Source organism: Schistocerca gregaria, chromosome 4, assembly GCF_023897955.1.
Source record: "Schistocerca gregaria isolate iqSchGreg1 chromosome 4, iqSchGreg1.2, whole genome shotgun sequence".
NCBI lineage: Eukaryota > Metazoa > Arthropoda > Insecta > Orthoptera > Acrididae > Schistocerca > Schistocerca gregaria.
The window spans coordinates 121,299,385-121,320,335 of NC_064923.1; the positions used below are offsets into that span (position 1 = coordinate 121,299,385).

Below are 20,951 nucleotides of genomic sequence, written 5' to 3' on the forward strand. Positions count from 1 at the left end.
TTTTGTCTATCCACAGTAATTCATATATTTTATGCCATTTGATGTGTCTAGGTTCTGAGGTTCTTGAAGATCTCCTAACCAGGTAGTTTTGGTAGCTATTCTCTCTCTCTCTCTCTCTCTCTCTCTCTCTCTCTCACACACACACACACACACACACACACACACACACACTCACTCACTTTTTAAAAGCTCTCTGTATTTTTGCTGTGTCAACTGTTGACACAAAGTACTTATTTCATGTATTTCACATTTCTGCTGCATCACTAACAGTTTTATCCTCCCAGAATAAACTGTTGTATGTTGAGCACATACTTTGTGCCTGAGGGTTTTTTTTCTTCCACAATATCCCATGTAATTTTTATTTTGTTCTGGAAGCTTCATATTCTCTTGTAATACATGGCTTTACCCTGTCTAATGACATTAAGTTATTTGCGATATTATTATATCATACTGTAAGACACAGACAACAACACAGTTGCAATGAATCAAAGTTTATTCTTCTTCTAAATACAAGCAAATGACAGTTTAGAACATAGGAACGATGATACAGGCAGTAAGTATGAACACAATATGACAGCAGGTGCTGGCTGCACAGCACTTATGAAGAGGAGGGCTCCAGTAGATGGCAAGGCAGATTCTGTGCTGTGCGCCCAAGACGTGGTCCACTGCAGGCAATCTCTGGTGGCCGGCCCATGCAGATGCCATTAGTGGCTCATTTGAAGTGTTGTCGCTGGCAGCCTGATGCTGTGCTATGTATTCAAGTATTACATACAGGGTTATAGCACCCCACCCCTTGGGGAAAGGGCAATCCATCAATGTGGGTGTCGGGGTGACTGTCGAAATGCCATGGCCTCTGCACAGCAGCAGAAGGAAATTGTCAACCAGTAAGTGGAGTGACCATGGACCCACTTTCATGCATAAAATAATAAGAGGATCGGTGACAAGGGCACTGGTAGCATTTCAGTGTCCTGTCTTGTGGTAGAACAAATGTGAAGTGGCTGGCTGCTTTGTTGCATACAACAGTATTGAAGGACACAACATCTCCAGTGGCAGCGAAGCATTGTGAAAAGGTGCGGCAGTAGGCATCAGGGTGTTAGACCCCTGAGGAGAGGCAGGGGGCAGCATCATCTACAAGAAGGGTGGGTCTCCTGCAGCAGGGACACTCCGTAAAGCTGGGAGAGATACTGAGGAAGGAGGCAGAGACTACAGATCCACGGCCCTCGCCTTGGTGTGACAATGCAGCTGGTTGTGGTGAAGCACCGTCAGCCCATCACTGGAGCACACCATATTGAGATGGCAGCCTCAGAAGCTGTGGTGGGCTGTGACGAGAATCCGCTTTGGTTGGTGGCTGAACTCCTGAGCCCAGACTGTGGAGCCAGCAATGAACCACGCCAATAGGCATTGGTGGGATGGCATGAGCAAATGCAGGAGGGTGCGTGGCAGGTGATCACGGAGCATTTCAGCAAGACTCCAATCACCCACCAGCATAAACCTGTAGGAAGTCAAGAAGCTTGTCAAGGCACCAACTGTTGAGGAATCCACAATGAACTTCCCCATTTGGATCTTGAACATGCAGACGAGATGTTCTGCGCCGTAAAGACTGGGAATGAACAGGAGGTACAGACATGTGGCAAATGCCTTGATGGGTGTAAAAATTGTTGAAGGCCTGAGACACAAACTGTGGACCATTATCCATCTCAAGCATTTAAGGAAATCCTTCATTAGAAAAAAACTGGAAGAGGACCTGAATCATAACTGCTGCTGACATCAAAGTACAGTGAATATCAAATGAAAACTTTGAGAAATCATTAACAACCAACAAACAGTAAGAATTTAGGCAGATGATATGGTGAGGGCTATGGAGAGATTGCAGCCCACCTGTTGCTAAAAGGATAACACCATCAAATACCAAGAGGCATTGACAGAGGGTAAAATAGTTACACAAAGGACCAGAAGCCCTGTCCAACCAACTATGCTGAACAATGTAAACAACTTGGTGCAAAACCGGATGGCAGCAACAGCTGCTGCGACCAGGGAGCTCCATTGTAAGCTATGCCCCAACATCTAAGTGAAAACAGAGGAATTCGTCCTGAGAAAAAGTGAGATATGGCCCCAGTGGAAGCTGGGACACCAAACTGGCATTGGCATGCTGCACAGTAGGCTGAAAATGTATTTCAGAGTTGTAGTGAGACAGAAACAAGGCCCATTGCTGGAGGTGATGTGCTGCTTTGTCAGGCAACAAATCAGAAGGGCTAAACAATGAAACCAAGAGGTAGTCAGTAATGAAGTGAACCCTTGAGCCATACAAGAATACATGAAACTTTTAGAGGGTATAGATAATAGCGAGTGCTTCCTTTTCAACTTGGGAGTAGTGCTGCTGAGTGGAGTTGAGCATTTTTTATACGCGAGATACTGGATGTTGGTAACCATCCTCATATTGATGTGTGAGAATGGCTCCAAGTCCATACTGAGAGATATCCATAGCCAAACCAGATGACAGCCAGGATAGAAGGCAGTCAAACAAGGAGCAGAATGTAATGTTGATTTCAAAAGTGTGAATGTGCTCTCGTAGACCAGCGACCACCAGAAAGGAATATTCTTGTGGGGCAACTCATTGAGGGGGTGGGCCAATGTGGCTGCACCAGGTGTAAATTTATGATGGAAAGCAATTTTTACTCAATAATGTTTGAAATCCTTTGACATTTGTGGGGTGGGGTGGAGCTATGACTGTGGTGATGTGATGACATAAAGGCTCACCATCCCGAGAGAAACCTCTGACACCAAATACACAATGGATGACTGAAAAAAGTGTGACTAGGTCAAGTTGCATTTCAATCTGCAGTAAAAGTGGCACAGCCTAACCCAGCCAAGAAAAGAAACGAGAACTCGGAACAAAGAGACTAACAGCTGGTAAGAGACCTGATCTGAAATGAAAAAACCAGAAGTATTGAAAGCATCCAAACCCAATAAATACACAGTGCCAGAATCATTCATTACAAAAAAAAAAGTCAAAGAACAAACCACAGGTTTATACAGAGTGGGAACTGTAAATTAACCCCAAAATTGGAGTACACTTCTTGTTGTAACTCGCCAAATGTTGAGTAACCAGAAGCAATGCCTGTCAGAGATCCCAATTCCACATAAGTTTGGGAGATTAGTAAAGACATGGCTGTACCTGTGTCCACTTGTAGTCTGAGAACTTTGTCAGTCACTCACACTTCAATAAACAGTTTGTTATGGTTCCTAATCACTGGAGACAATTAATATCCATGTCCATGTCTGCAGAAGGGGGCTGGGAACAACACACACAATATACACCCTTTTTTCATAAAGTTGTTGAATTCATCCATTACTTAGGGCACACAGCCCTGTCACATTGCATGAAACACTGTGGGCAATATGGGAGCACAGAATGCTGCTATCACTTTGGTTGTTTTGGAGGCGGTTGTTTGGCATGTTGCAGTCCAGTGCGGTGCAGGGACCACATTTGTATGGCTGCAATGTCATATGTCATCTCCCCCCACCCACAAAAACGAAAACTGACTGACACATCCAATAATGACCAGGAACAGGAGCCACCGTGGCGACATCACACCGAGCCTCATTCTGATCACCAGCAACTTGAAAGATTGAGCAATATTTAACACTTCAGCCAAAGATGAATTCTCACACTGTAGTGCTTCTTATCAGGAGACAAATGAATGATGCATCATGGACCATAGAATCAGCATGGGAATTATGATGAACATTAGTAACAAGCTGACTGCAGCTGTGGCCATGGATTTTGGCCACCCAAGCCCAGTAGGACCAGCGGGGCTGTTTTCGATAAGGATAGAAGTTAACACATACTGCAATGACATGCATGCATTTATGGTGATAACTTAACACATTTTCTTGAACAAAAGTGACGTAGGTTCCTGTAATGGGGCTAACTAGCAGAACAACTGGTAGATACGAGGAGAAATCCAAGCAAGGAACAAAGTGACACCAAAAGTGAGGACATGTTATCAAAGCCACTTCTTGTGAGCTTCCCTGTCTTTGGCTGAGTCATCGTAAGGAGGAAAGGGTGGCGACTATGCTGACAATCTGGAAGCCTGCATATTCAATGTAGCCAACAAGTTCATAGCAACTGCAAGAGCCTACTGGTGTTCAAGGTTCGAGCCCTGCCTCTATGGACAGAAGAACCAAAGGAACAACCAAATAGACTGACCACACAGAAGTGAACACCACACTCATCACCAGTTGTAACATACTGTGAGACACAAACAACAGTATGCGCACAACGAAGCAAATTTTTAACCTTCTGCCACATACAGGCAAATAACATTTAAGAATATAAACAGAAAAAGTCCAGGTACTGATACAAGGAGATGCTGGCAATACGTGTGAACACAGTATGAAAGCAAGTGCCAGCTGCACTGTGTTTATAAAGAGGAGGGCTCCAGTAGGTAGTGTGGTGGATGCTTCGCCGTGTGCATGAGTCACGTGGCCAACCACAGGTGTCCGACCTGCGCAGATGCTATTGGCAGAATATTCAAAGTGCAGCACACTGGCAGCCTGGTGCTGTAGTGCTTATTGGGGTATTACATGCAGGGTTTTAGCATTTGTACGTAACTAAGTTCTGCAAATCTGTTGTGGCTCCGTATTATGAAAGAGCTCCCATTTCCTTCTATGTGGTATTACAATGGCATTAGCTACAAATCTTATTGTTTATTAATATGGCACTCATGCTTCATTCATCAAAGAACTAAGCGAATTTGGTTTTCACAGCATCATTCTTGGATAAATGCTTCACAGATTTCTTGCTGTGTCAGATTTGTATGTAGACTAGTCTCAAGCTATTGATGACATCCTCTTCTGTTGACATCAGAAGTTATCTGTGAAAAAAATTGAATGGTGCACACAAAAAACTGAACGGCGTGCGTGCCCCTCCCCCACACACACAGCAGAAAATGCAAGGTAGTTGTGCTAGCCACTACTTGCTTACAGACAACAGTGGTGCTAATAGCAACTTTCGTATGCTGTAGTGTCAGTCTAATCCCCCCCCCCCCCCTCTCTCTCTCTCTCTCTCTCTCTCTCTCTCTCTCTCTCTCTCTCTCTCTCTCTCCCTCCCTCCCTCCCTCCCTCCCTCCCTCCCTCCCCCCCCCCCAAGCATAAAGTCTGTATTATATTTGTTATCTTTGTCATAATTTGTATCATCTGCTCTACGAACAGTTCGTCTATCTCTTCTGCAAGCACTCACCCCTGCCCCTTCCCCCACTCTTTTCACTGTGGAGCTCTTCCCTTCTGGGTTTACTCAGTGGTAACAATTTTACAGACCAGTTTGGTCTAGATCACAAATTTGTTTAGGCACTTAACATAATTGTATGCATTTTGGCTAGAATCATTAGAATCTTTCGTAAAGGTTCCTCACTGTAATCTTTTCCTGAAACTGTATAGGGCACTTGGAGAAATTTGTGACCAAGATTGAACATTGCTTATAAGTGCTTATATGATTGAGTTGGACCTGGAATTTTTTCAGCTTTCCTCCAGTGAAGCAAAATTTGCCAGTGGAACACCAGTTCTTGAAACATATATAATCTGCAGTCAGTTGTAATTAGATGCCATCTGACAAAGACGAGATTCTTATTGGGTTCAGATTGTAACCCTATATCTATTGAAATCCTTGAAAACACTACACTTCCGTTATTCTGTTGTGGCTTCATTCAGTTCTTCTGCAGATGTAACAGTTGGAAAACATTAATTATGTTCTAGAAAGTCTTGTACATGACACTATTCAGAAAATCCATCTCCAAGAAATGATGGAGGTTTAGCAACAGTGATGTCTGACCATGACTGAAAGCAGGGGATTATGTTATATTAGTTAGTACTTGCACTTCAGTATTGAGAACTCTATTGGAAATGGCTCCTTGTTATTTCCATAATTTAGAGTGAAATAACAGAGCAGACTGACTGTTCCCTCTCAGAGTCTCCCAGCCTATATGTGGCCTTTTCACCACAGAGACTAATTATCAGAACAATTAACTTTTGAGAAGGTGACAGTAAATGAAGGTGAATAGAGAGACAAACATGCAGTAGGCAGGAATATATCTACATACTAACCCTGCATTTCAAGATCACTCACATCATGGTGGTCACAGGCATCACATCTCCCTATTGCATCAATTTATTTTTCAAGAAAAAATTTTGAGATTGTTCTCTAACGTTCTTGAGTTCTTACGATTATTTTCAAATGTTTTAGAAAGTTCTACAATACAACTTGGACACAAGCACATATCACACTGACCTGAACTCTCGCAAAATCATCTTAACCCATGAGTTGTAAACATAGAGGAACAACTCATTTAAAAGAGACAGAGATAAATTACATGAACAAAGAATGGTTATGAGTGTGAACAGTAAAAAAAAAAGTAAAACAACCTCATTTCAATAAAAAAAATCAACACAAGGAAGGAAATAATACTTCAATCCATTGATACAGTGATTAATCAAGACAAAAGCATAAACTCCCCCAGCACATTTCCTATATTCACTCAGTGTCCTTGCAAAAAATGTTCTAAACATTATAAAAGCAGAAATATTAAGCAGAAAAGAAAAAGGCAAGTCAGTATTCATACCTCAGACTCCACATATTTGAAATAATTTAGATTCAACTTTAGAAGGCTCCAGTTTCCAGTAAGGTTAGAGTGCAGTATGACCATCAATGAAGCAAAAGGACAAACATTCCATTGTTGTTGAGTTAATTTAAATCTTGTTTTTCAGGCAAACAACTATACATTGCATGTTGGACCAACACAAAACTTATTCATTTTTGCACCCAAAAGCACAACACCAAATGTAGTTTGTCGCATTATACTTTGAATAAATTAGATGCAATACACATGAGATGATTAGTTGCACATTTTCTTCAAATTTAGGAAACCAATACCAAAAATGACCAAATGAAGTGGATCTTTACAGCTAGTTTACAGTTTTTATAAGTCCACTATAGTTTGATTAAAATTACTTGATAGTTGACATCTGTCCCTTGCTACTACATTGTTGCCACATCGGCTGCCTGCTACTGCTGGGTTACTGGTGACACAAACATGCTGGGTCACTTCATAAGTGCTGTTGATGTGGAATGTGGAGCAATGTTAGAAGTGGCCACTGAAAGGTATGACAGAAAAGGCAGACGCTCTGTCAACAGCTGATTTTAGGTGACCATGTACTTCTGAATTTAAATTTGTGTCTTGTCTAAATCACAACCTCGTGATGTGCAATGTATCTGAGAAAACATCAGTCAACAATCTGAGTCAGAATTAAAATTTCAGTGATTAAAGAGAATCTCTACAAGCAAACTCAAGACAAAAAAACATTCAGTTTCAGTGCTAAAAGGAAAGTAATTTCTTGCTGTTATTGGTTACCTGAAACTATACTCTCACTGACTACACAAGCTGCCACTTACCAACCAATGTGCAGTCCTTGATGTCAGTTGGGTGTGCATTATGTGCAACGAAAGCAGATTACAAACGAGAAATGAATGATAGGAAGGAAAATAAGACCAATTAAAAGAGGAAATACAATGGTGAAAATGATGCAGCAAAGTATTAGAAATAAAGAAATACATTCAAACCAATTAACTGAATAAAAATAATAATCTTTTGATTAGATTTAGAAATTAAGAAAAATTTCCCAATGTTTGACAAGATTTGAGCTTCCACTGAATCGCGCCTTGTGCGGAATTATCCAGTAGTGTTTTGTTAGTGCCGAGTACGAAACATGGGTACTGTGTGTGTGTGTGTGTGTGTGTGTGTGTGTGTGTGTGTGTGTGTGTGTGTGTGTGAGAGAGAGAGAGAGAGAGAGAGAGAGAGAGAGAGAGAGAGAGAGAGAGAGAGAATTGTTTGGATGCAGCTATTGTGCATGATTATATACGAAATAGAAGTGCCTGACACATGATTTGGAATCCAAAGACATCAATAAAGAAAGCCGGATATGGACTTGAAGTGAACTGATCAATTGTTGTGGCCATCTGGCCATGGCAAATGGTTCGGGCTTGACACTGAGTGTTCAGGTGGAGGAAACTGGCTCCAACACATTAAGTGTCAACTATCAAGAAATTGTAATCTGATGTTTTAAATGCATTGTATTTCCCTATATTTTGGAAATAAAGTATTTGCAGTTTTCTTGTGCTACATCTTTCAGTATGTTAATTTGTTATGCTGATCTTTCAAACATTCTATCATGGCTATATTACCTGCAAAAATAAAAATCTTTTTCCACAGTATTCCTTTTAGTCTCGATTCTTAAATGTTTCCAGGGCTTCTGGAGTTTAATTTCTTGTATTATTTCTTGTAAAAGAGTTGAGACAGACTACCTCCCAGTCAAACTCCTGTTACGTTTTCAAAGGGTGTAGAAAAATTCTGGATTTGGTGCTATTTAACAAGCTGACTGCCGTATGGCTGCCAGTGACCAAATCAGCACCACATGGCTGATGCTGTGTGGCCAGTGGCAGTCTCAGCAGGGCCTCGTACCATGTGCCAGGCCTGGCTTTGTGGTGAAAACACTCATCACTGAGCATGTGGCAGTGGACATGTCGAGATTGCTCTCATCTAGAATTTTTTTCATCAACTGTCATTTCTGAAGGTATGTTAAGTAGCACTCACATTTGATGGAATTATAAACCTTTTTAATATCTGTCATTATTATCTTTCTCTCAGCATCTAATTAGGTTTATACTGTTGCAATTGTTATTTACAAACAACAGACGACACATGGCATGTTTTTGATGTCAGGTAAAAAGGTGCATCCTTGCTGCCTTAATAGGTTATGCTGACACCACCACAATAGTTTGACATATCAAACCTTGTGGTAGGCTTACTGATTGACCTAATATAGTGAGACGACAAAAGTTGTGGGATAGCAATATGCTCATTTGCATATGGCGGTAGTGTCGCGTACACAAGATATAGAAGGGCAGTGCATTGGTGGAGCTGTTATTTGTACCAAGCCAGTCGTGAAAAGATTTCTGGTGTGATATGGCCACACAACAGTAACTAACCGCTCAATGGTAATTAACAGACTTTGAATGCGGCATGGTAATTGGAGCTAGACACATCAGACACCAGGTGAAAGGAGGTCTGACAATATTAGGAGGTATACCATGACTTTTGTTACTTTAGGGTACTGTCATAATGGGAGTTATGGTCTGATAAATATTTTAATACTTTTACTGTAGATTTTAATGTTTATTTTTTCCCCAAACCAATTACTGGGAAAGTTACTTATAAATTTTTACATAAAATGTACATGTCTTACAAAATAGTTTACAAAATTGGAGTGTTTCATTAGAACACTATTTATTAACAGACTTATTTTAAAAATAGTATCTTTATTTTACATTTCTCATATGTACAAATACAAAGCTGCACAGAAAAATTAATTTTGCACCAACAAACAGCATTCCCAAGTACACTCGCTAAGAGAACAGCAATTACCAATGAAAAGAAGTAATGAAGTGTCACACTGATAGTATGTAGCTTACATGTGATGCTGGGAGATCTTTCACAGTTTTGTTGCCACAGCTTCCTTTTTACATTTCTGTAATATAGCCTATTTGAGACGCAAGCTTGCAACTTAAATTGAATACATACTCAGGCTGGCAAGAGGTCAAAATCATCATTAACCAACACCATTGGCACATGGCTTTCATCAATACTGGGCCGGGCCTTATATTCACACAAACTCAGCTCTTTCATTTTCCATTCCCAGTCCATACACTGAACTGCATGTAGTGCTCCTGCCTCAATTCGGTGCCGCTGTAACATTGCCTCCTGTGAACAACACAAAAATGTTTCTCTCTTCACTTTAATAGGTTTAGCGTGAAGTTCAGCAGCCATTCTGAAAACACACACACACACACACACACACACACACACACACACACACACACAAATCAATTCTTTCTTTATGGAAAGGACAGATTGCTACTCACTACACAGAGGAAACATTGAGATGCACACAGGCACAATGAAGAGAAAGGAAAAGAATGCTAGAAATGTTCAGCTTTCCAACTACCTCCTCCATCACATCAGAACTAGAATGAACACAAACATTGTCCTGCCTGTGCTCTAAAGCCTAACTGCAATTGCACATGAGGTGGGCAGCAATCGAGCTGGGATAGGTAGTGGGGATATGGAAGAGGTTTGGGGTAGGGAGAGGGATGGGGAGGGATAGGAAGATAGGGTGAGGAGAGATGCTAGTGCTGCCTTTGGAAGTGGGCAGGGACATGTTGGGGACAGGATAGGGCTGCTAGATGCAGCATCAAAAGTTTGTGATTTATTTGCTCCAGTCCTGTGTGTTACTGAGTCACAAGAGAAGTTGCTCCATTGTGCAACAGTGGCTATGTTGGGGAGGGAAGGTAACTGGATAGACAAGGTCTGGGAGATCAATTTCTGGACAAGATTGTGTGGGCAATTTTAGTCTGTGAATGCCTCGGTGAGGCCACAGGCATATTTGTAGAAGAACTGCTCACCACAACAGATGTGACAGCAACAGGTGGCTAGGCTGTATGGAAGGGACTTCTTGGGGGGTGGGGGGGGGTGGGGGGGGGGGGGAAATGGGTGGCAGCTGTCAAAGTGGAAGTATTGATGGTGGTTGGTAGGTTTGATGTGAATGCAGCCATCCTTGAGGTGGAAATTAAATCAACATGGAGGAAGGTGGCTTGTTGCAATGAGGAGGACAATGTGTAATGAGTGTGGGCGGTGCTGAGGTTCCAGAGGAATGTGGAAAGGGTGTCCTCATCCTCAGACCAGATAATGAAGATTATGAAGTATTCCTCTTGGTAGCCTATGAATGTCTCAACATAAGCTGTTACCATGCAGGTGTCTTTTGCTGTACCGCAGATTTGATTTAAGCAGTATTGTAAAAGGAGAAGTAATTGTGGGTGAGGTGTATGGTGACAAAGAAGGAGTTTGTAGGTATAAAGTCAGTCAGGTGTTGGGAAAGATAGCGTTTGGCCACAGACATTGGGGATGCTAGTGTACAAGGATGTGATATTAACAGTTATTATCAGGGTACTGGGTGGTAAAGGAACACGAACTGCGGAGAGTCATTGAAGAAAATGGTTGGTGTATTTTATACAGGAGTGTAGGTTACATGTAACAGCCTGAAGGTGTCTCTCTGTAGGGGCACAGTAACCATAATAAGATGTCCCAGAGAGAGAGAGAGAGAGAGAGAGAGAGAGAGAGAGAGAGAGAGAGAGAGATATCTGGGATGTACCTAAGGATCTGAGGAAAGTCTGGAAATTCTACTTGATTTCTGGAATGGTGTCACTGTGGCAGGACTTATATGTAGATGTATTTCACAGTGGGCAGAGATTCTCTGCCAGATAATATCCATAGTTCGTAACCACAGTGGTGGAGTGTTTATCAGCAGATAGGCTTATAATAAGGTCTGGATCAGTTTCCAAGTGGGGGACTGCTGTTCTTTCTGTGATGTGAGGTTGACGATTTCCATGTCCAATCTACAAATTAGCAATGCAGTTATAGAACGAGTTGAAAAATACTTCTATTTAGAACAAGAGGAGATAAAGAGTAAACAATGCATTTGCATGAGTCTGTGTGTGTGTGTGTGTGTGTGTGTGTGTGTGTGTGTGTGTGTGTGTATTTTTGATGAAGGCCATACAGGCCAAAAGCTAATTTATGAAAGTCTCTTTGTTGTGGCTGTCTGTGACTCTGCACCTCTGCTATATGGTGAGTAACAACTACAGGCAATCAAAAACTGAAGTATGGAAAAACCAAGATGGAATAATGACAGTATTATGAAATATTTCTACTCACCAAATAGTGGAGATGTTGAGCTGCAGACAGGCACAACAATAAGACTGCTACACAAAAGCTTTCAGCCAACTGGCCTTCTTCTGAAGCAGACAATGCACATTTATGCAAACACAACTCACACACACAACTAGAGGTCTTGCAGCCAAGGCAGTTACTCACAGTCTGGCCTCGGCGGCCCGAAAGTGTGGTTATGTATATATATACACCGTCCGGGTTATCTGGATACTTCCCACCAACACCAACCTATCCGAACTCCGGAGATGGGAACTTGCCCTTCAGTATATCCTCTCTTCTCGATATCCGCCAGGCCTCAACCTCCGCTAATTTCAAGTTGCCGCCTCTCATACCTCACCTGTCTTTCAACAACTTCTTTGCCTCTGTACTTCCCCCTCTCTGCCCAAACTCTTTGTCTTTACAAATGTCTGCTTGTGTCTGTGTATGTGCGGATGGATATGTGTATGTGTGCGAGTGTACACCTGTCCTTTTTCCCCCCTAAGGGAAGTCTTTCCGCTCCCGGGATTGGAATGACTCCTTACCCTCTCCCTTAAAACCCACATCCTTTCGTCTTTCCCTCTCCTTCCCTCTTTCCTGAAGAAGCAACCGTTGGTTGCGAAAGCTATAAATTCTGTGTGTGTGTGTGTGTGTGTGTGTGTGTGTGTGTGTGTGTGTGTGTGTGTGTGTGTTTTATTTATTGTGCCTGTCTACCAGCGCGGATATATATATAAAGAAACTTCCACATGGGAAAAATATATTAAAAACCAAGATTCCAAGACTTACCAAGCGGGAAAGCGCCGGCAGACAGGCACAATGAACAAAACACACAAACACACACACACAGAATTACTAGCTTTCGCAACCGATGGTTGCTTCTTCAGGAAGGAGAGGGAAAGACGAAAGGATGTGGGTTTTAAGGGAGAGGGTAAGGAGTCATTCCAATCCCGGGAGCGGAAAGACTTCCCTTAGGGGGAAAAAAAGGACAGGTGTACACTCGCGCACACACACACACACACAAGCATGTGCGGATGGATATGTGTGCATGTGTGTGTGTGTACACCTGTCCTTCCCCCTAAGGGAAGTCTTTCCGCTCCCAGGATTGGAATGACTCCTTACCCTCTCCCTTAAAGCCCACATCCTTTCGTCTTTCCCGCTCCTTCTTGAAGAAGCAACCATCGGTTGCGAAAGCTAGTAATTCTGTGTGTGTGTGTGTGTGTGTGTGTGTGTGTGTGTGTGTGTGTGTGTGTGTGTGTGTTTGTGTGTTTTGTTCATTGTGCCTGTCTGCCGGCACTTTTCCGCTTCGTAAGTCTTATATCAGCTACAATGCGGCGGCCAGGATGTTTGGGTTTGTGAATTTTAGGAAGTAGGTAGAAGGTAGGAGTGCGAGGTGTCGGTGGGGTCAGGAGTTTGATGGAGTCAGGACCATTACACCATTACACCAACAACCTGAAAACAGCTTTCGCATCCCGCAACTACCCTCCCGACCTGGTATGAAGCAGATAACCAGAGCCACTTCCTCATCCCCTCAAACCCACAACCTCTCACAGAAGAACCCCAAAAGTGCCCCACTTGTGACATGATACTTCCCGCGACTGGATCAGACTCTGAATGTGGCTCTCCAGCAGGGATACGACTTCCTAAAATCCTGCCCCGAAATGAGATCCATCCTTCATGAAATCCTCCCCACTCCACCAAGAGTGTCTTTCCGCCGTCCACCTAACCTTCGTAAGCTCTTGGTTCATCCCTATGAAATCCCCAAACCACCTTCCCTACCCTCTGGCTCCTACCCTTGCAACCGCCTCCAGTGTAAAACCTGTCCTATGCACCCTCCCACCACCACCTACTCCAGTCCTGTAACCCGGAAGGTGTACACAATCAAAGGCAGAGCCACGTGTGAAAGCACCCACGTGATTTACCAACTGACCTGCCTACACTGTGACGCTTTCTATGTGGGAATGACCAGCAACAAACTGTCCATTCGCATGAATGGATACAGGCAGAAAGTGTTTGTTGGTAATGAGGATCACCCTGTGGCTAAACATGCCTTGGTGCACGGCCAGCACATCTTGGCACAGTGTTAAACCGTCCGAGTTATCTGGATACTTCCCACCAACACCAACCTATCCGAACTCCGGAGATGGGAACTTGCCCTTCAATATATCCTCTCTTCTCGTTATCCACCAGTCCTCAATCTCCGCTAATTTCAAGTTGCCGCCACTCATATCTCACCTGTCATTCAACATCATCTTTGCCTCCACACTTCCGCCTTGACTTACATCTCTGCCCATAGTCTTTGCCCTTAAATATGTCTGCTTGTGTCTGTGTATTTGTGTGTGTGTGTGTGTGTGTGTGTGTGTGTGTGTGTGTGTGTGTGTGCACGCCAGTATATACCTATCCTTCTTTCCCCCTAAGTCAGTCTTTCCGCTCCCGGGATTGGAATGACTCCTTACCCTCTCCCTTAAAACCCAAATCCTTTCATCTTTCCTTTTCCTTCCCTCTTTCCCGACGAAGCAGCCGCCAGTTGCAAAAGCTCGAAATTCTGTGTGTGTGTTTTATTTATTGTGCCTATCTACCAGCGCTTTCCCGCTTGGTAAGTCTTGGAATCTTTGTTTTTAATATATTTTTCCCATAGCTTTCGCAACTAACGGTTGCTTCTTCAGGAAAGAGGGAAGCAGAGGGAAAGACGAAATGATGTGGGTTTTAAGGGAGAGGGTAAGGAGTCATTCCAATCCCGGGAACGGAAAGACTTACCTTAGGGGGAAAAAAGGATAGGTATATGCTCGCGCGCGCACACACACACACACACACACACACACACACACACACACACACACACACATCCATCCATACATACACAGACACAAGCAGTAAAATATATCCTATGTGTGTGTATTCTGTATACTTCAGAAGAAGGCAAAAGCTTTTGTTTAGCAGTCTTTTGTTGCAACTGTCTGAGACTCAAGATCTCCATTATATAGTAAGTAGCAATCTTTTCTATCATAATTCTGTCAATGAAAAACTGAGGATAAGTCGGTGAGCCATGGAGAGGTGCAGGTTAATAATTACTAGGAGAGACAGTACAGTAAACAAATGAATCTGGTAGCAGTTAAGAATGGAAGACATAGCTACAACTGTAATGAAAATTAAATGGAGATGAGCGGACGACGTAGCAACATGAATGTATGGTAGGTGAACCGACGAAATATTTTACTATTTTCCATGTGATATGGTAAGACTGAGGATATTACCTAATGGGAGGTAAATAAATGAAATAAGAAAGTGTGAAAGATAAACAAGGATGCTTTAGCTGAAGATTTTAAAGCATGGAAAAGTCTAGAGCATACCTTTACCCAGAAGTGGCTGATAGTGATTATTAAATAAAATCTAGAAGTTTTTAACTGTGAAAAGTGTTCAAGATTCACAAGAAAAATAAAGCTACTAAGAGACAGAATTTTGGTCAGAGCTTATTCAGGAGGCAAAAATTTTAGTACTGCTGATGTACTTTTAAATATGAATAAATTATTCTTAGCTTATGGAACAATGAGTTTCTAGGTTGAGAAAGGTTCGAGAAAGAGAGCCAAAATGATGGGATAAGAGGGGACCACCTGTCTCCTCCCCCCTCCCCCCCACTCTCCCCCTAAAAAAAAAAGAGCCACAGACACACACAAAATGTGTGTTTGAGTATTAGCCAGTCAGTCTGTGTCTTTGTAATCTTACAGTGTGAGAGGTAAATATCAGAAAATTGAAATTGTGAAGAAGTGAAAGTTTATTATTCACACAAGGTCAATATATTCTCAAGTGATAGTCATTTTTAGTTTTGTAGGACTGATTATTGAAAAAAATGATGGATTGACAATGTGTGATGAATTTGTTCAGTGAACAATACAATGTTATCCCGTGTTTCCACATGCAACAAAAGTGATTCCACTCAAATGGTGACCACTTAAGCGACACCACTTTCAGCCATGCCACAAAAGTTTAAGTTGCTTTAACATCACTTTCTTCCCCCACCACTGATTACCATCATTTGACTGCCAGTTTGTCGCTCAATGCACCTTTGCAAAAAAATTTTTTGTGTTAGTAATTTTGCCATGTGAGAGTTTCACAGAACCAAAATATGGCTGACAGATGGTTGTTAGCAAATCATTTGTACAATTTATTGAATGGTATGAGGAGTGCAGAAAAAAACGAGTGCTGCAGAGACAGATGATTAAGATACCAATCATTGCTTGAATTTGTGAATGGTGTGTGAGAAAACATCCCTGGTTGTGACATATGAATTGCACATGCTGAAACAAGAAGCATTCGCAACACCTACAACAACAAACTCAACGTATCTTATCTGAGTGCGCCATCTGGCTCCCAAGAAGGTTGATTTCTGAAACTTACATAAAAACTGTATAGTTGTAAATAAAATGAAGCATAAAAAATTACTTTCTTTTATGCAAATTTAGAAAAAATCTGCATTTTCTTTAAATTAAAAGTGAAATAGTAGGATTAAAAATAATGCTATTACTGTTCTTAAGCCAACACAAAAAACTGCTCATTTAAACTTGTACGATAAATGCACAGCTATCATGACAACAAAATGATGTGGAGTACGATTTCATTATGTATGGTGGGTACCAAGCAACTCTGACAACATAATACTTGTATGCTTTTAGTTTAAATGGTATGTGCCCTGAACCATGACAAGATAATTACACTCCTGGAAATTGAAATAAGAACACCGTGAATTCATTGTCCCAGGACGGGGAAACTTTATTGACACATTCCTGGGGTCAGATACATCACATGATCACACTGACAGAACCACAGGCACATAGATACAGGCAACAGAGCATGCACAATGTCGGCACTAGTACAGTGTATATCCACCTCTCGCAGCAATGCAGGCTGCTATTCTCCCATGGAGACGATCGTAGAGATGCTGGATGTAGTCTTGTGGAACGGCTTGCCATGCCATTTCCACCTGGCGCCTCAGTCGGACCAGCGTTCGTGCTGGACGTGCAGACCGCGTGAGACGACGCTTCATCCAGTCCCAAACATGCTCAATGGGGGACAGATCCGGAGATCTTGCTGGCCAGGGAAGTTGACTTACACCTTCTAGAGCACGTTGGGTGGCACGGGATACATGCGGACGTGCATTGTCCTGTTGGAACAGCAAGTTCCCTTGCCGGTCTAGGAATGGTAGAACGATGGGTTCGATGACGGTTTGGATGTACCGTGCACTATTCAGTGTCCCCTCGACGATCACCAGAGATGTACAGCCAGTGTAGGAGATCGCTCCCCACACCATGATGCCGGGTGTTGGCACTGTGTGCCTCAGTTGTATGCAGTCCTGATTGTGGCGCTCACCTGCACGGCGCCAAACACGCATACGACCATCATTGGCACCAAGGCAGAAGCGACTCATTGCTGAAGACGACACGTCTCCATTCGTCCCTCCATTCACGCCTGTCGCGACACCACTGGAGGCGGGCTGCACGATGTTGGGGCGTGAGCGGATGACGGCCTAACGGTGTGTGGGACCATAGCCCAGCTTCATGGAGACGGTTGCGAATGATCCTCGCCGATACCCCAGGAGCAACAGTGTCCCTAATTTGCTGGGAAGTGGCGGTGCGGTCCCCTACGGCACTGCGTAGGATCCTACGGTCTTGGCGTGCATCCGTGTGTCGCTGCGGTCCGGTCCCAGGTCGATGGGCACGTGCACCTTCCGCCGACCACTGGCGACAACATCGATGTACTGTGGAGACCGCACGCCCCACGTGTTGAGCAATTCGGCGGTACGTCCACCTGGCCTCTCGCATGCCCACTATACGCCCTCGCTCAAAGTCCGTCAACTGCACGTACGGTTTATGTCCACGCTGTCGCGGCATGCTACCAGTGTTAAAGACTGCGATGGAGCTCCGTATGCCACGGCAAACTGGCTGACACTGACGGCGGCGGTGCACGAATGCTGCGCAGCTAGCGCCATTCGACGGCCAACTCCGCGGTTCCTGGTGTGTCCGCTGTGCCGTGCGTGTGATCATTGCTTGTACAGCCCTCTCGCAGTGTCCGGAGCAAGTATGGTGGGTCTGACACACCGGTGTCAATGTGTTCTTTTTTCCATTTCCAGGAGTGTATTTTAATAGGAACATAATATCAACTTTCAACATTCAAGGTTGCCAGTAGTTAAAGGCTTTGCCACTGCAGCTATGAGCTGATGTTTCTAATATATGATGCATGGATAAGATTCATTTGTGAGAAAGCAAGTATTATTGAGTAATTAGTAAAAGTGATTTGGAGTTTCACAACAGCTCACTTAATGCTAAAGATTGTTAAAATTAATGCAATTCTGGTAGTTTAGTCTGATTCTAGTACTAGCAATTTCAGTGCTATTAAACACTTGCCCTGTGGATTTGAGAAAGGAAGTAACACAGTTCCACGTGGCCATATAATTTCAGCTAGAGTACAGATTTTAATAAAGGAATTCACCAACTATATTACAGCCTTTTAGTACACTTCCATGAAGCATAATTCCAAACTTCCATCTAGAATAACTGTAATATTTCATCTTATTTACCCGATGTGGGGTACTAGAGGGGAAACACCAGCATTTAAAAGTCTTTGGGGCATTGTAAACAGCTTCTAACACTTCACACAAAAGCTCTAAAATTTTACTCCTGTGAATGTAATATGAAATCTGGAAAAATGACAGGTAATCACAAGAAAAATATTGGAGTGTTACTTTTGGCTTTACATGAGGCAGGACTGCACCTCTAATGTCTGTATCAATTTTTTTAATAGAGCTCAAATCACTGCTCTCCAAGTACCCTAATTGTTTTCTTTTATTTAAAAGTGGGTCATTGATGGATCTTTGTTTTTGAGTGCTACTTTGGTTAAAAGCTCTTTTGAAGCCACCATGTTATTTCTGTGTAAAATCCACTTCCAGATCCAACATTTGTACTTTCTCTTCTTCTTAGTGGATCTTTGGCTCAGTTCTAATGCCATAACCTGGATGACAACATGAATGTCCTTATGGGTAATTCCAGCTGGTGCCATACTGGAAACAATGCTGCTGGATTCTGACTGGAGCAAGTGGAAAGGGCAGCATATGGCACCACTACCGTATAATCCATCATGCCACTTGCTGTGGAGTCACTTTTGTTTTAGAGTGTACCCTAATAAACTGCAGTTTTGAAGAAAAAAAGGCATCATCCTTCAAATGAAAAACTACCATGAAATTGATATAAACTAGTAACATACACTACGTGATCAAAAGTATCCGGACACCTGGCTGAAAATGACTTACAAGTTCGTGGCATCCTCCATCGGTAATGCTGAAATTCAGTATGGTGTTGGCCCACCCTTAGGCTTCGTAACAGCTTCCACTCTCGCAGGCATACATTCATTCAGGAGTTGAAAGGTTTCTCGGGGAATGGCAATCTGTTCTTCATGGAGTGCTGCACTGAGGAGAGGTATCAATGTCTGTCAGTGAGACCTGGCATGAAGTCAGGTTCCAAAACATCCCAAAGGTGTTCTATAGGATTCAGGTCAGGACTCTGTGCAGGCCAGTCCATTACAGGGATGTTACTGTTGTCTAACCATTTTGCCACAGGCTGTGCATTATGAACACGTGCTCGATCATGTTGAAAGATGCATTTGCCATCCCCGAATTGCTCTTCAACAGTGGGAAGCAAGAAGGTGCTTAAAACATCAGTGTAGGCCTCTGCTGTGATAGTTCCACGCAAAACAACAAGGGTTGCAAGCCCCGGCCATGAAAAGGAAAGTTGTTACTCATCACATAGCAGAGGTGCAGAGTCACAGACAGCCACAACAAAAAGACTGTCATAAATTAGCTTTTGGCCTGTATGGCCTTCATTATATAAAAAAAACCACACGCACGCACACTCGCGCACACACACACACACACACACACACACACACACACACACACAAATGCATTGTTTACTCTTTATCTCCTCTTGTTCTAAATAGAAGTATTTTTCAACTCGTTCTATAACTTCATTGCTAATTTGTAGATTGGACATGGAAATCATCAACCTCACATCACAGAAAGAACAGCAGTCCCCCACTTGGAAACTGATCCAGACCTTATTATAAGCCTATCTGCTGATAAACACTCCACCACTGTGGTTACGAACTATGGATATTATCTGGCAGAGAATCTCTGCCCACTGTGAAATACATCTACATATAAGTCCTGCCACAGTGACACCATTCCAGAAATCAAGTAGAATTTCCAGACTTTCCTCAGATCCTTAGGTACGTCCCAGATATCTCTCTCTCTCTCTCTCTCTCTCTCTCTCTCTCTCTCTCTCTCTCTCTCTCTCTGGGACATCTTATTATGGTTACTGTGCCCCTACAGAGAGACACCTTCAGGCTGTTACATGTAACCTACACTCCTGTATAAAATACACCAACCATTTTCTTCAATGACTCTCCGCAGTTCGTGTTCCTTTACCACCCAGTACCCTGATAATAACTGTTAATATCACATCCTTGTACACTAGCATCCCCAATGTCTGTGGCCAAACGCTATCTTTCCCAACACCTGACTGACTTTATACCTACAAACTCCTTCTTTGTCACCATACACCTCACCCACAATTACTTCTCCTTTTACAATACTGCTTAAATCAAATCTGCGGTACAGCAAAAGACACCTGCATGGTAACAGCTTATGTTGAGACATTCATAGGCTACCAAGAGGAATACTTCATAATCTTCATTATCTGGTCTGAGGATGAGGACACCCTTTCCACATTCCTCTGGAACCTCAGCACCGCCCACACTCATTACACATTGTCCTCCTCATTGCAACAAGCCACCTTCCTCCATGTTGATTTAATTTCCACCTCAAGGATGGCTGCATTCACATCAAACCTACCAACCACCATCAATACTTCCACTTTGACAGCTGCCACCCATTTCCCCCCCCCCCCCCCCCCCCCCCAAGAAGTCCCTTCCATACAGCCTAGCCACCTGTTGCTGTCACATCTGTTGTGGTGAGCAGTTCTTCTACAAATATGCCTGTGGCCTCACCGAGGCATTCACAGACTAAAATTGCCCACACAATCTTGTCCAGAAATTGATCTCCCAGACCACACCACCACACCACCGCCTCTGAATTTT

General features: G+C 43.0%; 1 protein-coding gene across 3 annotated transcripts in view; it reads right to left on the reverse strand.

The window, feature by feature from the left end:
• Positions 1-9,206: 9,206 nt before the first annotated feature.
• LOC126266593 (ankyrin repeat domain-containing protein 11-like) overlaps positions 9,207-20,951 on the reverse strand; it is a 323,390-nt gene continuing 311,645 nt past the window's right edge. For all 3 annotated transcript variants that reach the window (XM_049970907.1, XM_049970906.1, XM_049970908.1), the window contains one exon: positions 9,207-9,812. In XM_049970907.1, coding sequence (XP_049826864.1) covers positions 9,633-9,812 — 180 coding nt within the window. In that variant the 3' untranslated portion in view covers positions 9,207-9,632. The remainder of the gene's footprint in view (positions 9,813-20,951) is intronic.